This window comes from Netta rufina, assembly GCF_964035555.1.
Source record: "Netta rufina genome assembly, chromosome: 1".
In the NCBI taxonomy this organism is placed as follows: domain Eukaryota; kingdom Metazoa; phylum Chordata; class Aves; order Anseriformes; family Anatidae; genus Netta; species Netta rufina.
In genome coordinates, this window is record NC_140123.1 from 90,655,266 (window position 1) to 90,672,018 (window position 16,753).

The 16,753-nt window shown below is 41.1% G+C and overlaps 1 protein-coding gene across 1 annotated transcript in view; it reads left to right on the top strand.

Moving 5' to 3' along the window:
* Positions 1-911: 911 nt before the first annotated feature.
* The window catches only part of LOC311209694 (amine oxidase [flavin-containing] A-like), a 38,463-nt gene continuing 22,621 nt past the window's right edge, over positions 912-16,753 (top strand). The window contains exons 1-3 of the mRNA XM_084287202.1: positions 912-989; positions 12,682-12,776; positions 15,573-15,710. Of these exons, the coding sequence (XP_084143328.1) occupies positions 914-989; positions 12,682-12,776; positions 15,573-15,710 (309 nt within the window). The 5' untranslated portion in view covers positions 912-913. The remainder of the gene's footprint in view (positions 990-12,681; positions 12,777-15,572; positions 15,711-16,753) is intronic.

Consider the following 16,753-nt stretch of genomic DNA (forward strand, 5'->3'; position numbering starts at 1 on the left):
AGATGCTAAGTGCTTAGCAGATAGACAGTTTTGACAACAATTGCTATGCTTGGAGGCTGTTAATGCCCAAGGTAAATGCTGGTCGCCCCTTAGATAGGTTTTTCAGTCTTTACTCCAAGTGTTGAAGCAACCCTGACGTGTCTATTTCATACTTTGGTGTCAGTTCTCATCATTAGAGCTGCTCTAGGTAAATCTCCTTGAATCTCTATTGCTCTTTAACAAGCCTGTTGCGGCTTCATTTAGCAACAGCGATTTTTTGCCAAGCTCATCTATCAGGTAATTATCTAGACACACAGAAGTTTCCTATTGTAATTCAAGAGGATGTTTTTGTTACTTTCCTTCAAACTTGGCCTCTGGATTACAAGGGAGGTGCCTCTTGGCGATGCTCTTTGTTTGTTAGATTGCCTGTGACCTGTTCAGTGGGGCCAGCAGAGCTGCCTTGCCAATCTCAAGAAGCAAAGACATTTTCCCCCAATAAGAACAACCAGCTGTTGATGCATCGCATTTTCTGTTTCGGAATATACATCTCACCCTCTTAGGCTGTCCTCTTTTAGCTCACCTTGGTAGGCAAGCAGCAGCAATGTCGGTGATGATGAGCTCCTGTGTCAGTAGATGGTTTCCCTGAGAGAAATAGGGGTCTTGCTGTTTGTTGGCTTTGCTACAGCGCCTGGCACTTGCGTGTCTGCAGCAAGCGCACCAAACTCAACTAGCCCTGCACAACTACCAGACTTTCCCAAGTACCTGCTTTTATTTTGGAAGGAGATTTATTCTTCTGCCTCCCATATTCTTGATGCCCACGGGTCGGGGAGGGGCTGGCCCCGCCTTGAGGGGCGGTGCGTTGGGGCGGTGCGGCCGTGCGCTCCCCGCGGAGCCGGAGCCGGAGCAGGAGCAGGAGCCGGAGGCGCGGGGCGGGATGGAGACGACGGCGCCGGGGGGCAGCAGCGTGGCCGGGAGCTACGACGTGGTGGTGGTCGGGGGCGGCATCTCAGGTGGGCACGGTGGGCGCTGAGCCCCGGCAGCGCTGCCCCGTGGGTGCCCGCCGGGGGCTCCGGGTGCAGGGAGGGGGATAAATGAAGGGGAAATATCCCGCGTGGGGGCGCGGGGGGCGTCCGCTCGTCGGGGAGGGACCCTAGGGAAAAGTTGCTTTCGGGTGCAGGGTGGCGGTTGTGCGTCCCGAGGTGGATAGTGGGGTTCTTTCGCGTGTTTTTGGGTAGCTCTTGGGGTGCTGGGGTTTGTGTCCCGCTGATAAATACGGCAGAAAGGCGTCGGGGAGTACTTGTAAAGGCAGGCTGGGTTCTGGTACCCTGAGACGAGCTGCACCCTAGACAGCCAAGTTCCCCAGGTGCGACGGGCTCTTTGCACTTTGACAGGATGGTGCATCCCATAACACTTCCCAGATCTACTTTAACCCCGGTCCTCGTGCTCAAAAAGAGAAGTCATTTCTCTTAGGGCACCCAAAGGTACTGCAAGGTGAGCCTGTTGCACAGTTGGGGAAAATCCGTGTTTGGTTCGTCCATCCGATAAATGCCATGTTAGCAGCTTTGGACAGGATTCAGGGATCTTTACTTCACTAACGATTCAGAAAAAGTGAGTTATGTGGCTGAGTGACCTTGGGAATAATGCAAGCATTACTGCTATTGCTTTAGGTGAAATTAGTTTTTGTTAGAGTTGGGGAGTTGGAGGCTTTCCTTTCCTTAATCTGCAATGAATTAATGCACAAACCAGGATGTTGCTTACTTACTTATTTTTTTTTTTTTTAATTTACTAAAACAATTATTTTTTTCCTAATATTTACTTGTAAAATGCAATTATGTAAATAATCTGTAGTATCCTAAAACAGAAAGAGTTTGGACCTGAGATTGCCTTGCTTTTTGGTTTTACCAGATGCCTGGGCATTCTCCTGCTAGCACAAATAATTTGGTCTTCATCCTTAAGGTTCCTGTAAAGCACACAGTTCCCTTGGGGAATTACTGTCCATGCTGCGTGCAGCTGATAGCGATGTGATATTATAATGGTTTCTAGGGCTCCAAGAAGCCCTTTGTCCTCAGAGGGCACCGTGCTCCTCTGGCTTTTTGATCTATTAGTAGTATTTTGGAAATTGCATTGGGCACTTCTAACTGGTATCTTTACTCACTAGTAGAGCATCAGTAAGTTACTTCAGAACACTTATTCCCTGGATTAAAGCCTACTGTCAAGTCTGAAATGGAGCCAAGCAGGAAATTTCAAGGCGTTGCAGTCCCTGAAAATTTGACGGTGGCATTAGGAGGACAAATCACAGCACTCTTGGGATATAGGAACATTTTTCTTGCCAGTGGAAACCCTTAATGCCATGCCAGTGGCATAGAAATTGGTGTTTACCTCTTACGAATTAGAACAGACACCATTTTAAGTAAACAGCCTTATAAAAATGAACAACAAATGCCTTATTTCATAATTAATCCATCTTTAATACACAGTACCATTCATAGCTGTGAACAGTAATTACTGTCAGCTCTTGGTCTGTTTTGCCTTGCACACAGCTTCTCTGCCACTACTGTTTCTGTACCAAGATGCCTACACCTCAGCTACATAAGAAGTGCTGATTTCTAGCCCTAACTTTTTTTTTTTTTTTGGTCTAGGATTTTGGTTCTAGTGAGATAAATAGTAAAACATGCTCCAGTATGGGCAAGGTTTCTGCCTTTATGGCTCTGTGATCCCGGTCTTGACACTTGCTGCTGCTTATTCCTCTGAAGATACATTTGCAGTTGCTTCATCTAATAAAATTACTGTCTCTTCTGCTTCTGTTATATCTTAAATACACATTACCCAATGCTTACAAGAAAGGATAGAAAATGTTGGGATAAGCCAGTTCTTTAATAGAAATACATGAAAAGTGTATGAGGGATAAGCAGGCTGCTTGTTATATTGGGTGAGCTTCCCAGCGATGAGATTGTGGCTTTTAAAAATATTTGTACAGTACCAAGCAAAATGAAGCTCAGATCCTGATTGGCACCTCTGGAGGTGTCTGTTCCTTAGAGCAAGGAACAGTCTTGAGAGCCAGTTTCTATACAGCTGAATGCATTATTCTTGCCCATCCTCCTGGACTCTGTACGCATATATCTGTATGTGGCCAGTGACAGGGGAATTGAATCGACTGCCTGTAGGACAGTACAAGCTGGGGACCAGGGAAGCTTCTGCACAGAGTACTTCACTTCTTGCAAGAAGTTTGCTCTGGTGGCCTCTGCGACTGAGATCTTTCTGCCATACGCTGTGGAGTCATGTTCAAACTGTCCAGACTGCCCAAGCAAGTACATTTGGACCCCAGCAGGGAGGGAGCTGCAGAGCTTGGGCTAAATTCATCTTTTTACGTGGGCATGCATGTTAAAAGTGTGGATGGTGGCCAGAAAAAGCCCTAGGAACACGTTTGTGTCATGGTTAATGGATAGTGTCTCCCTAATACAGTTAATTGTAATTATAACATTTTATACTCAAGCATCTTAAAAAAACTGATACCTGAAATTAAAGACTTTCCTCGTACCCATGGGAATTTCTTATGTATATGCCTCAAATCAAATCCTGTTCCTATTTTATGTTTATAGGATTTTCTAGTGAACTGAAGTTGCCGCTCAGTTTTGGGTGAATTTGACAGTTCGCTTACACATTTTGGTTTAGGCTCTCGTTCCTCCATTTGCCAGGAAGCAAGCTGACAGCATGTGGTGTGCCATGGACACGTCCAATTAATTGGCAGGGTTGTAACATCAGACAGTCTTCAGCTTCTTTGGTTAAAGGGTTTCATTAGCTGAGGACTAGTAGATGGCCATCCTCCGTGTGGACTAACTACTGTATTGACAGTTTCCAGAAGTTGTCCCTTTATGAAGCAAATCACTGTCACACCTGACACATCGTCCCAATCCCAGCCCCACTACTTGTTCCCCAAGCTAAAGCCACGATTACAGGGAATTCAGATTTTGGCTCCATATCCTTAGGATGGAGCACACTCAGTTACTCTGATGTGTGAGGTGGGTTGTAAGGGGCTCCAGCATGTTTGCTCACACCTTGTGTACAGCACTGAGTGCTCCAAGCTTTGTGTTTACCAAACACTCAGGTATTTCAGCTTTTAAGATCTAGAAAATGACCACAGTTTACATGTGATTTGTAATTCCTCAAAGTTTTCTAACTAACTTTCTTGGGCCATATTTTCCAATGGATAACAAAATGTGCTGTGTTGATTCAAAGGCTACCTCCTTGCCAAATTTCAAGTTGCTGCTAGAACTTCCAAAATAGGAAAACAAACAAACAAGATTTCAAAACCGTAGAAGAATGTTTGTTCCTAGAGATTTAGGAATAGCCAGCCAATTTTGACCAAGATTTTCCAGAAAAAAAAAAAAAAATCAGCATGAGAACCACACCCTGAAAATTCAAGCTTAAATAGTTCGATATTTGGCAAAAAAAAAAAAAAAAAAAAAAAAGTCTAAAAAAATACTTTTTCAGTGGGAAGTTTGAGGTATATGCATACACCAGCCTCTCTTCACACATGAATTTTAGACACTGGAAGCCCAGTTTATCATAAAAATGCGTGGAGGATGAAGATTAATTGACTCCATAATACAAACCAGATATGTCAGATATGGACAAATATAGAAAGGAGCAGGCAAGTCCAAGGGAACTTGTATGCAGATATGTTTTGGAAGAATTTTCAGCACATTGTGTTACGAGAACAAGGCACAAGGGAAACACAGCCCTAATTGAAGCTTGTACTGAGGACCGTCACTCTTTGACAGGGAAAGTTCTTATCTCTGAACAAAAACACATTTGTTCATAGCTAGAAATAAGAAGATCTCATGGCTAAAGAAAACAGATGCTTAGATTTGCCAGCCACATGCAGAAAACAGCAGTGTTTTCTGTTGTACTTAAGGAGAAGTCCAAGGGCCACAAACTGTAGGAGAAGCTGTGATGTAAAAATGATAGTAATTAGTCTTTATATTGAAGTAAAGCATATGATATGCCATTAGTTTGGTTATTTTTTTCCCCTCCATGGAGGAGCACTTTGCCTTGGCATCTCCTGCTCCACAATTTGTGATTGACAACCTTACTGCCTGAGCTACCTACGCGTTGGCTGTGGTCTCTGAGTGAAATACTGAATAACGAGGAGATGCAGATTTTTCCGTGCTTGCTATAGTGGCAGCACAACTTGTCTTGTATACTGCTCTGTTTATTTTGACAGCATGCCAACCTGCTGGTGGGTGGTGGTGTCAGATAAACTGTCAAACGCACGGTTACTGGTAGAAGATATAATCAGCTACACCTGTGTAAATCTGTAGTAGTTTCCCATAGATTTTTTTTTGCTAACACTACTTCTACGTTTACCCAGAATTTGACCTGTAGGAATGCAGTTGCTGCCCCCTGAGACATGTCTCTCTTTACATGCACCCTGTGCTGGGCCCTGGCTCCTTGGTCTGTTGCCACTTTCTGTATCCAACAGGAAATCCAGCAGTCCGTGATAATATTGTCACTTGGTGCTACAAATTCCTATAAGCCAGGCTTTTGGATGCAGAGATAAACAGCAATGTTTCAAAAGGCTCTCAGTTCCCCATGTACTGCTAGCAAGCTGAATGTCATTACATGAAGAATTTACTGCAGGCACAAATCAATCAGACCCCCATGTAAAGTGTTAAGGGCGTTATAGACAATACTTGCAAATAAGCAGAAATGCCAGTTTCCACTTCTCTCCTTGCTTGTAATATGTTCCAATGTTTTGCTACTAAAGATATGAAATCTTCTGACCATGAGACAATGGGGCATGATTTTTTGTTTGTTTTTTGTTAAGACACTCCTTTGTGTTATAGTCCATAACAGATACTTAGTTTTGGCCCAAACATAGTTGGGATATGTTCCTTATATAGCCAAATACTATTCTCTTCATCTTCCTTCACATTCTTCGTATGGTTTTCTATGGTAAATGCATCATTTATGAACATTATCTAACCCAGGTGGTAACCTGAGTCGTCACAGCTGGTTCTGTTACTGAATAAAGCATGTGCTTGTTTGGTTTCTGGTAAAAAAAAAATTAGTATGTACACCACTGTGATTCATTGGTTAGCAAATTCAGAGTTCTTAGGAGAGCAATGTAAATCTATGGTTCCTCCCTGAGGGACAGATTTTGCACCATGCCTCCAGCTTAGCTGGAAGTTCTTGAAAGGTGAGGAAGAACATTCCTGTTGGCTAGGTAGCTCTGAAGTCTTAAGAGTATTATTTACTCCAGTGAGCAAAAGAAATAGCCAAGTCATTAGGGCGTATCTCAAAATATCATAGTACAGTGAGGATAGGGGTGGGACAGCTGTTGTGTCCTTCCCAGGAACATCAGTGCTGATGTTCTTGGTATTTGTAGTAATTATGTTGTTCATAGGGTCACAGCAATATTTTTTTTTCACAAACTTATTTGTCTGATGATCACTGTTTAACTGATAAGAATTTATTCTTCATGCTGATCAATACACTTAGCAATAGTTAGAAAATGTGCATAAATACCTTAGATGTTTCCATAAGACAAGTAGTATTAAGCCATCAGCTTAATAACTGTTTAATTGGTGCTACTCATTTTCATAAGTAAGGTGAAGAAGCATGCTCCTATTTTAACTCCATGCTTGAACTACATAACTTTTTTCTGCTTTTATTTTGGGATTACAGAGGAAGTTATGCTGGGCTGAGGTGTTTACTGCAGCAGGCTTTGTTCTTAAAAATCATAGTGGGTGTGTACGTAGGAGTGGAATTGTCCTCCAAGGACAATTCCCTCTTCATGTCCACTGTGTTTCTGTTAACACTGTCCGTGAGAAACAGTCTTTGTACCCTCCAGGACAAGGTTTGCATCTGTTTAAAGCATTTATACAGTAGTGCCATTGAAACCAGTTAGAGTGGCTTGCTCTCATTCAGCAATGTACTCTGTAACAGAAAATATTTAGTCTTTTTTCGGTTGAAATCTTAGGTCAATCAACCGGACTATGTTTGATGGGGGGAAGAAAGATATATACAAAAATATTTATCTGGAAATGACAAACTAAATAAATGCACCATCATCCCCATTGTCAACTGCACTATGACGGGGATTATGAAACAACATGTGGAAAAACAAAACATAGTTTCCAACAGTTAGAAAGTGAATGTCATTATGGTATTAGGCAACACTGAAAGGAGAAATGAATGTAGACATGTGATCAGTGCTGTGCATTCTTGCTGTTCTGTGCAAATTTAAAGTATGTAATTTAATTAATAAGTTCTTTTGTTTGTTTTCAGTGGCAATTTTAGGTCTTTCAAACTTTTAGTCTGGATAGGAAAACAGTTCCTTTGTTATCAGCCTTCTGTGTGTTGTTGTCCATTAGTGATCTTTCTGGAGCCGATCTGATGTAACCAAGTACATTCTGACTATATTTTAAAACTTACTTGAGTCCTACGCCCAAAAAATTCAATAAAAGCAAAATCTTGTAGAGAAGTAGAAGAAAAGAGAGGAACAGAGATTTTACTCTACAGTCATGATAGAAATGTTTTGCATCTCTTATTGGCAAGTTCATGTTTTCTTGGCAAAGAGACTACTACTCGAATAATGAGAAATGATTCTAAGGTGACTGTTGCCAGATTTAATTACTCAATTGTACTTGGGAAAAGTTTTATTTTCCATCAGTGGAACAGTAAAAAACAACCACAGCATCAGCATGCCATTGTAATTAAACTTTAGTGAGGATATATTGACAATTACCTTACTTTACTGATGTATATTAGAATAATGAATGAAAAAGTTTAAAAATCATTCTGCTGTTAAGATCAAGAAAATGCTGAGACATTCTATAAAGATTTTGTCCTTACATTATTCAACTAAAGATTGCTAGGACAGCACAATAATAGGCTTGTAGACTTTCATGTAATGTAATTATCTCACTTTATGTATAGTAGGGTGGATTACCAAAAACTTTAAGAAGGAATGTCACATTAGGTTGGTTATGGTAACATTAGATTGGTAACACCCCAACATTGGATGCATAGAAGGCAAATGCACTTTTTATAAGAAGCTAGCATCTGATACATCCAGAAAAACAGCAGACAGTTACCTTTTCTTTAGTAACAGTTAATTTTCTCCACCTTTGTTTTAGTCTGCTCGATGGGACACATATGTAGCAGGCCTCAGTTTCAAAAGTTAAAAGTCCGTGAAAAATCAAGCTTCTCTAATACACCGAAATGCCTTGTGAACTCAATAGTACTTTTCAGACTTTGTACCCATAGCATGATCTTCATCACCAGCTATACGAGTGTCCAGAGGTACTCTAACAGCTTTGCAAGGCTGTGCTGTAATGTAACCAACCTTACTGCCATGCAGGCTGCAGCTAATCCAGATAGAGTTTGCAGTGAAAAGTCATGACTTTTCATTGAGAAGACAGTGCCTGGTGTGAGACACACTGTGCTGTCCAGGATATTTGTGATGGAGCAGAGCACCCATAGCTCCTGTTCATACATAATGCAGCTGGGCCAATCTTCAGTTCAAATATTTAATTGTTGCTGGGGTGATGCAAGTAATCTGAAGAGACTCTAAAACTTCTGGGCCTGCTGTTGTGATAGTCAGAAATGTTCTCTGTCTGCTGTGGTAGTATTTTTGTGGTTTCCGATTATCACCACTTCCCTTCACCACCCTTTGTTACCCTGCATGGGTAGTGCCCTTGGACATTTTGGAGATGTTCAGCATTCATCAGGTAAAAAGTGCTGTCTCTTGGAAAGATGCTTTTGATTTTTACTTCCCATCATGGTGTATCAGTGAATCTGTTTGATGTATTGGATTTTGAGTGCAGATTTTGAAAAATAGAATTATTATAGTTTACCATACTATCACGTTTCCAATAAGGTAATTTTTTTTTTTTTTTTTAACTCCCATTTATTTGTGCTACAGTATCTGTTTATATGTGCTTTATCAACCCCGGTATTAAGGCAACTTGGAATTATTCTCATAAATGCTTCTCTTATAAATGCCTCCCTATTTCATAAGGAAGCACTTCCCACATTACGCGGCTTGGCTGAGAGACAAGCTCAAGTCTCTTAAGTCCCAGTTTTGTTCTCTACCTGTAGGGTGAACTTTTCTCTCCTATGAAGTACAGGCATGCTATCTTGTATTTTCCATCTGGCTACATATAAAATCCTTCAGTATCACTGAGTTTCAGCCATGATGTATGCCTGGTACTCTGCAGATCGGCATAAATTCATCTTAATTTTTTTTTCTTTTTTTTTCTTTTTTTTTTTTTTTTAATGGTGCATCCAGTGTTTTGATGCACTTGAAACCACTTTGCTTGATAGGATTATGACAATTTTCTAAAATGAAAGCAGCAGCAGTATGATCTGCAACAGCAGCAATTGCGGGCCCTTAACAGCACTGCAAAATCAATTGGAGAAGAGCTTCCTTGTACAGCGTCTTCAGACAGAGGGAGCTTGGTATGAGATTGCCATAGAAACCCTTGTGGAGGATGTATAAGTCATCTTGCTTTGTTTATTCTGATCTAATAACAAGTGAATTTCTCCAACCAGATACTTCAAATGAGGCATGGTTTTGGCAGGCTCTTTTCATCTTACTTACGCAGATAGTATTTCTAACTCATAAAATGAAAGTGATATGTGGAAGGAACATGGCCAGTGATCTGGGTGGCTTGCAGCTTTATCTCTAGGCCATGCTTGAAGGAGGTGGAGGACACAGGGAGACACACCAGCCTCAAATACTGGAAGCCACAGCGTGGATGGGAAGGTGAGGAGGACATCTCCAAGTATGGTGTGACGAGAGGGGACAGGCTGTGAACTTGTGTGGGGTGGTAGTGATAGAAATGTCTGTGCTGCTGTCCTACAGGCATACACAAATGAATCACGAAATACCTCACTTGATTCCTGGCTGTGGCATGAGATGTCATAGCCCGCTGCTTGGCATGGCCTGGTATGCCATGTTTGTAGGACAAGGTGGATATCCACAGTGTGACAGGATATTGTGTCTGTTTTCAGAGCACATGTGTAGCAGGGGGGCATGGCAATCTGTTTTAAGGCTAAGTATGCCCACGTATCAAAAGCACACAGGCTTTGTGACCTGTGGGATGCATGTGGAAGCATCTCAACCCAGTGCACTTTAGTTCAAACCAGAATGGAGCCAAAGAGTTGGGTTCAACAGACAGCTGCATGTAGATACTCTGTGTGCATGTGTGTTCTTGCTAGCCTTCCATTTTCAAAGAAAATTGTGTCTAAGCCTTAAACAAATAATTGCATAGTAATAATTTTCAATTGACATATTTTACTTGTTCCCTACTTTTTCCTCCCCAGTCCCCATCCCCTGCCTTTTTTTGTGGTTTTATTCTATTGGGAAATCAAAATTATCTTCATCTTGGATTGTTCTATTTTTTTTTTTTTAATGTTTTGTTTAAATATGCATAATTTTAAATTTGACCTTCCAGGTCTAAACTGTAACTTTAAGTTCTGCAATGCTAGGAAGTTTAAAACAATAACCACCTCTCTTTATGCTGTGTCATTGACCTTTCAATTTCTGTAAACCTGAATTTACAAATCGGCACTGTTTTTTCTCAGTCAGGCCCTCTGTCAATTGATGTTACGTCATTGCTGTCCTGGTGTATCTCTTGCTCTTTCCCAGTCTCTATAGCTCTGAAGCCTGTTTTTTGGATCAGTCTACAGTGACGCTTCAACATCTTTGGGTTCAACATTTCAGCATTGTTGGGTTCAACAATAACAAATCTAAAAATCTGTATGGCTGGAGTGCAAGTTGAGTTTAAGAAGCAAACAGAATAGAGAACCTCAGTCCCATTACCTCATGTTCTTCATTCCTTCGCTGCCCTTCTTTGTTAGAACACATGATTTAATTAAGCTACAAACCAGCATTAAGGTTAACTTCCAACCCAGTCCAGTGAAACTATTATTCCTCCTAAACAGCTGTGGCATGTGTATTGCTATTGCATATAGCACAAAATAAGAGATAAGGTTGTCAGTCTTTGACACTAATGGGGTTATAGGATTATACAATACTTTCTTCAAACCCAGGACAGATTTTTTTCCACTTCATGTTACTTATCATATGTATTTTCAGAAGACCTAATATCTATTCAATATCTATCTATTTAAACTTTCTTATAAAAAAATTATCATTCATGTTTGAGTGTCCAATGGTATTTACAAAGAACAGAGAAATTCCACCTTGTGTTTTATATATGTAGGAAATCCACATTTTTGTGACATTTTTTTTCTCATATGAACATGTGTTCAAAAGCATATGCTGTAGTTTGTGTTTCCAGCATTATAAACTTGTGTTTTCTATGATTACATCGAGGATGAGAACACTCACCAAAAGGATTAAAGAATTAACTATAATTAACTGTGTTGTCTGTAGTCTTTCATGCAGAAACAAAAAAAAGTCAAAAACCATTGAAAGAAATTAGAACAAAGACGTTCATTCCTCCTGAGAAATGGCTAGAATTTTTAAAATTTCAAACATTAAATAGATGTAAGAATTAAGTATGTGTTTGCTACAGCAACAATCCAAAGAATATGATGAAAGGACATGAAGTCATTTTTTGGTGAGCACTGAAATAATATCTATCATTTTTGTCAGTGTAAGACATTTGAACTTCCTCTGTTCTGGTTTCCAGTGAGTGGTGTTCAACTTCCACATTAAAAGATCATGTGCAGAGAAGTTTATGGGCTACTCTGTATTGTCCTCAGAATAAATGAGTATACTTAGCACTGCCCGGCACCTTAGAATGATTCCTCTCATCTGGCCTTTTAAGGCTTGCATTCTTTGTGGACACATGAGCGGTTGCTTTTAATCACATTTAGAAGTAGTGTAATAAACATGAATATAATATTATTATTCCTTACTGCAGGGTATCTTGGAAGTTCTGATCAATAAGACTGGCTTTTGTATACTTAAGGAGGGGAAACAACTCCAGAGAAACAATGCTTCAGTGCCAAATTGGCCTGCAGGACAATGGGATAATCTGATTTCACAAACTCATGATTGCTTTTTACAATTTCATTTCACATTTGTCAAAAGTAAAGAGGACTCCTGTCCTGTTGAATTTTCAGTTTTCTCTAGTGTTTCCATCACAAAGTCCCATAATTAGATGATTTTTGCTAAGACGGTAATTCCTTTTATAAAGTATCTATATACAGGCTATTTGATTGCCATGGTCAAACTCCATTGCTTAAAATTAATCTTGACAGTGAGGCAGACTTTCTTTCTGCATATGAATGAGGACAATGGGTGGCAATAAAGTGGAGAGTTGAGGAGCGAGAGAAGAAATCAGAAGCCTACTTTGCTGTATTTAGTATATTATTTCTGTCACATTAGCCATGCAAGTCCCTCAAGGTGGGGCTTTTCTCTGCACTGCACAAATGAAGAATAAGATGCATGCTCTTAATAACCAAGATTTTGCTTTCTTTAAAATGGCAAAATGCTAGCCCAAAGGAGGAAAATTCAGTCTGTGGAATGCTATTTATGCAGATGCAACTAAGCAGCAGTCGCATGATTTCTGTGATAAGGAACCATGACAAGTTTCAGAATTCTCTCAGGAGTTTTTGAAAACAGTATTAAAATCTCTGACCATGAAGCTCTGGTTCAGTTTTTGAGCATTGTGATTGATTGCTGCCACTTGCTTTAAAGCACTCTTTCTCTTTTTCTGGTAGGTTTGTCGGCTGCCAAGTTGCTGTCTGAGTCTGGGCTCAGTGTGGTAGTTCTCGAAGCCCGGAACAGAGTTGGAGGAAGGACATTCACTATTAGGGTAAGCACTTCCTGTGATGCCTGACTGTCGCTTGTGCTGGTCTGTGATTTTGCAAATCTACCTTCCAGAAGGGCAGGCAGGAGGACCCAGGGAACTACAGGCCAGTCAGCCTCAGTCTCTGGAGTGGTGATCCTAGAAACAATTTCCAGGCATATGAAAGACAACAAAGTCATCAGTCAGCATTGATTCAGCAAGGGGAAGTCATGCTTAAACAACCCGATAACCTTCTATGATGAAATGCCTGGTATGATAGTCAGGGAGGGAGCAGTGGATACTGTCTACCTGGACTTCAGTAATTCAACATGGTTTCCCATAAGATCCTCATAGAGAAGCTATGAAGTATAGGCTAGCTGAGCAAATAGTGAGGTAGATTGAAAACTGCCTTATGGCTGGGCCTAGAGTGTGGTGATCAGTGCTGTGAAGTCTAGTTGGAGACAGCTAACTAGTGGTGTACCCCAAGGGTCCATACTGAGTCTGATCCTGTTCAACATCTTTGTTAATGATCATACAATCATTTAGATTGGAAAAGACCTGTAAGATCATCAAGTCCAACCATCATCTGACAAGTCCACCACTAAACTATGTCCCAAAGTGTCACATCCACACAACTCTTAAATATCTACAAGGATGGCAACTCTACCACCTCCTTGGGCAGCCTGTTCCAATGCATAATGACCCTCTCTGTGAAGAGATTCTTCCTGATGTCATTGTTAAACCTCTCCTGGCACAGCTTGAGGCCATTTCCTCATGTCCTATCAGTCACCTGAGAAAAGAGACCAACACCCACCTTGCTACAGCCTCCTTTCAGGTGGTTGTGGAGAGCAACGAGGTCACATTTGGTGAACTGTGCCTAGCTCTGGACTCCCAGTAAAAAAGAAACAGAAGCATAGAATGGTTTGGGTTGGAAGGGACCTTTAAAGATCATCTAGTCCATCCCCCTGACATGGGCAGGGACATCTTTCACTAGTTCAGGTTGTCCAAAGTCCTTCCAACCTGATCTGGAACACTTCCAGGGTTGGGGATTGCCTTCTCTGGGCAACCTGTTCCAGTGCCTCACCACCCTCATAGTAAAGAATTTCACTTTATATCTAATCTAAATCTTTAGATGTCCTATCAGTACACATCCTGGTAAAGAGTCCCTCCCCATCTTCCTTATAAGCCCCTCTTTAAGTATTGAAAGGCTGCACTAAGGTCTCCCTGGATCCTTCTCTTCATGGTGAACAACCCAGCCCTCTCAGTGTGTCTTCATAGGAGAGAGGTGCTCCAGCCCTCTGATGATCTTCATTGCCCTCCCATGGAACCACCCCAACAGGTCCATGATTTTCATGTGCTGGGGGCCCCAGAGCTGAACGCAGTGCTCCAGGTGGGTTTTCACAAGAACAGAGCAGAGGGGCAGAATCACCCCCCTCAGTCTGCTGGCCACAGTGCTTTTGATGTGACCCAGGATATGGTTGGCTTTCTGGGCTGCAAGCGGGCACTGCTGTTTCATGTCCGATTTTTCATCTGTGAGTATCCCCAGGTCCTTCTCTGCAGGGCTGCTCTCAAACCATTCATCCCCCAGTGTGTGTGGATAGCAGGGTTGTCCTGATCCACTTGAAGGGCCTTGCACTTGGCCTTGTTCAGGTCCATGAGGTTCATGTGGTCCCACCTCTCAAGCCTATCCAGGTCCCTCTGGATGGCATCCCTTACTTTTTATCGTATCAACTACACCACTCAGCTTGTTGTCCACAAACTTGCTGAGGTTGCACCCAATCTATGCAAATCTATGTTTTTAATAAAGATGTTCAATATTGCCAGTTCCAATATGGAACATACTGGAGAAAATCCAGCAAAGGGCCACCACTAAAATGATGCCATTAAAAAGAAAATGAAAGAAACAATGAGTCATCTGAGGCATAGGGTAATGTAATATAGATATTCCCTCTGCTTCCCAGCCTAAAAATGGGAGAGCTTTAAATTAAGTCAAATGCCAATTGCTTGGTAACCAGAGGTAAACAGGGGTGTTTTAGTAGAAATCATTGTACATGAGATATAAACAGCATTCCGCTGTGATACTGAAAATGCCTATTTTAAACTGCTCACTATAAACAGTGTTAAAAAGTTAGCTATCTGCACAAGAGTTACTGTCTTGGGCAATCAGCCTGCTTGTAATAGTATGTGCCTCAAACTTGCTTTCTTTCCACTTTCCAAGTGAGTGTGATGCTAGTCTGAGTGGTGTGTGGGGTTTCTTTGCTGGCAGGCATGGGTGGATGCTGCTAGCCCAAGTGCAGCGGGCTAGAGCCAGGGTGTGCCCTGCTGGAAAGGAGCTTACTCCCTTTGAATACTGCACTGCCATGCTCAGCATCTACAGTATTAAATCTAAGCAGGTATCTGCAGAGACAGGAAAAACAAGCATTGGTGCTGGAGGTGGTTTCAACATGAGAAAGGTTTCGTGATGACAAGAAAAGTATCATGAGTTCTGAGAAAGTGGTGTTAGATTTTTAACCAAAGTATTTAGTTGGATATTTCTTCATATTCTCATGTCTTTTGTGTGACTACAAAGCCAATATTCAAAAGTATAGTGAGATTTAAACACAAGTTAAACCCGCATGCAGTGGAGTGAAGACACTGTGATCTCTTGTGTGTCTGTCGTTGCAGAGCTCAGCACTGCCTACGTTTAAGCCAGTCAGAATGCTTTGTCTCCTATTCACTTAGATACAGTGCTATTCACCATGAAATAATTCTTCCTAATTCTAGGTATTTACATTGAGGAGTTTCACACAGAGCTTTTGATTCCTGTGTTATTTCTTTTGACAGAATAAGCACGTCGGTTATGTAGATGTTGGTGGAGCGTATGTGGGACCTACCCAAAATAGGATTCTCCGTCTGGCAAAGGAGCTGGGTATTGAGACCTATAAAGTGAATATAGATGGCTATGCCATCCATTACAGGGCGGTAAGTATTACATCTTTTATGTTTAGACACCTAAACATAACACTAAATTTTGGAAACTGCTGGCAGTTATTCAAGGGGTTTCATTTAGAGCTCACTTTTGGGAATTCAGGAAGCACCTGTTTGAAGTGTAGTTACTCTGTTATTATTGGCAATTAGATCAATGATTCTTGTTTTCTTTTGAAAAGTCTTAAAAAATGAGAAATGAGAAAATGAGAAAAGTCTTAAAAAATGAGAAAATTCTAGTTCAGAAATACAAGCCCGATTTAAATAGAGAAAAAAAAATATAATTCTGTTGGATAATATTAAATTACAATATTAGACAACAGTATTATGGGACCAGACTGAGAGAATTATAAGTACCTGGTCCACTTGCTAGCTTCACATGAGATCCCAGTCCCTTACAGTGGGATTAATCTTGTTAAAAATTGGATGTCTAGAAGTTGGAAGTCGGATTTGAGACTTGTTGTGATTCTCTAGCTGTAAGGAACAGACACCTCCCAAGGATCACCATAAACTTCATGTCTGAGATGTGGCACAGAGGGAGCTCAGATGACTGCTTCTGAGTAGGCAACTATCACGCACATGGCTAATGTGAACTGGAATGAAACCTATTTTCAGAACAGCTTTTAGCCTCTTATCTTAGTTCTTCAGTCTACCATTTTTTTGCTCAGGTCCTGTTGAGGACCTACTGCCAAAATAACTACAGAGTGAGAGCGGCAGGGAAAAGGACAAAGAGAGGCCTAAGATTCATAGGTGTAAGGTGCAAAGTGTCTATGTCCATAACTCACAAACTACTTTCCATCATTTATTTATTTTTTCAATATCCTTTTGTTTGGGTACTTCCCAGACATTAGCAGAACAAGGCCTGAAGCTTATATGAGTAAGAGTTGACATATATGATAGAGGCAAGGCTATGTGGTGGATCCTTAACTGATTTATTTTTTATCATCTTCCTGCTTTTTCTTCCTATAATTAGAACAATGTGCTCATGGTGGACAGTTTTATGATCTGGCTCTATGTAATTTCTCCATACTGTGGAGATT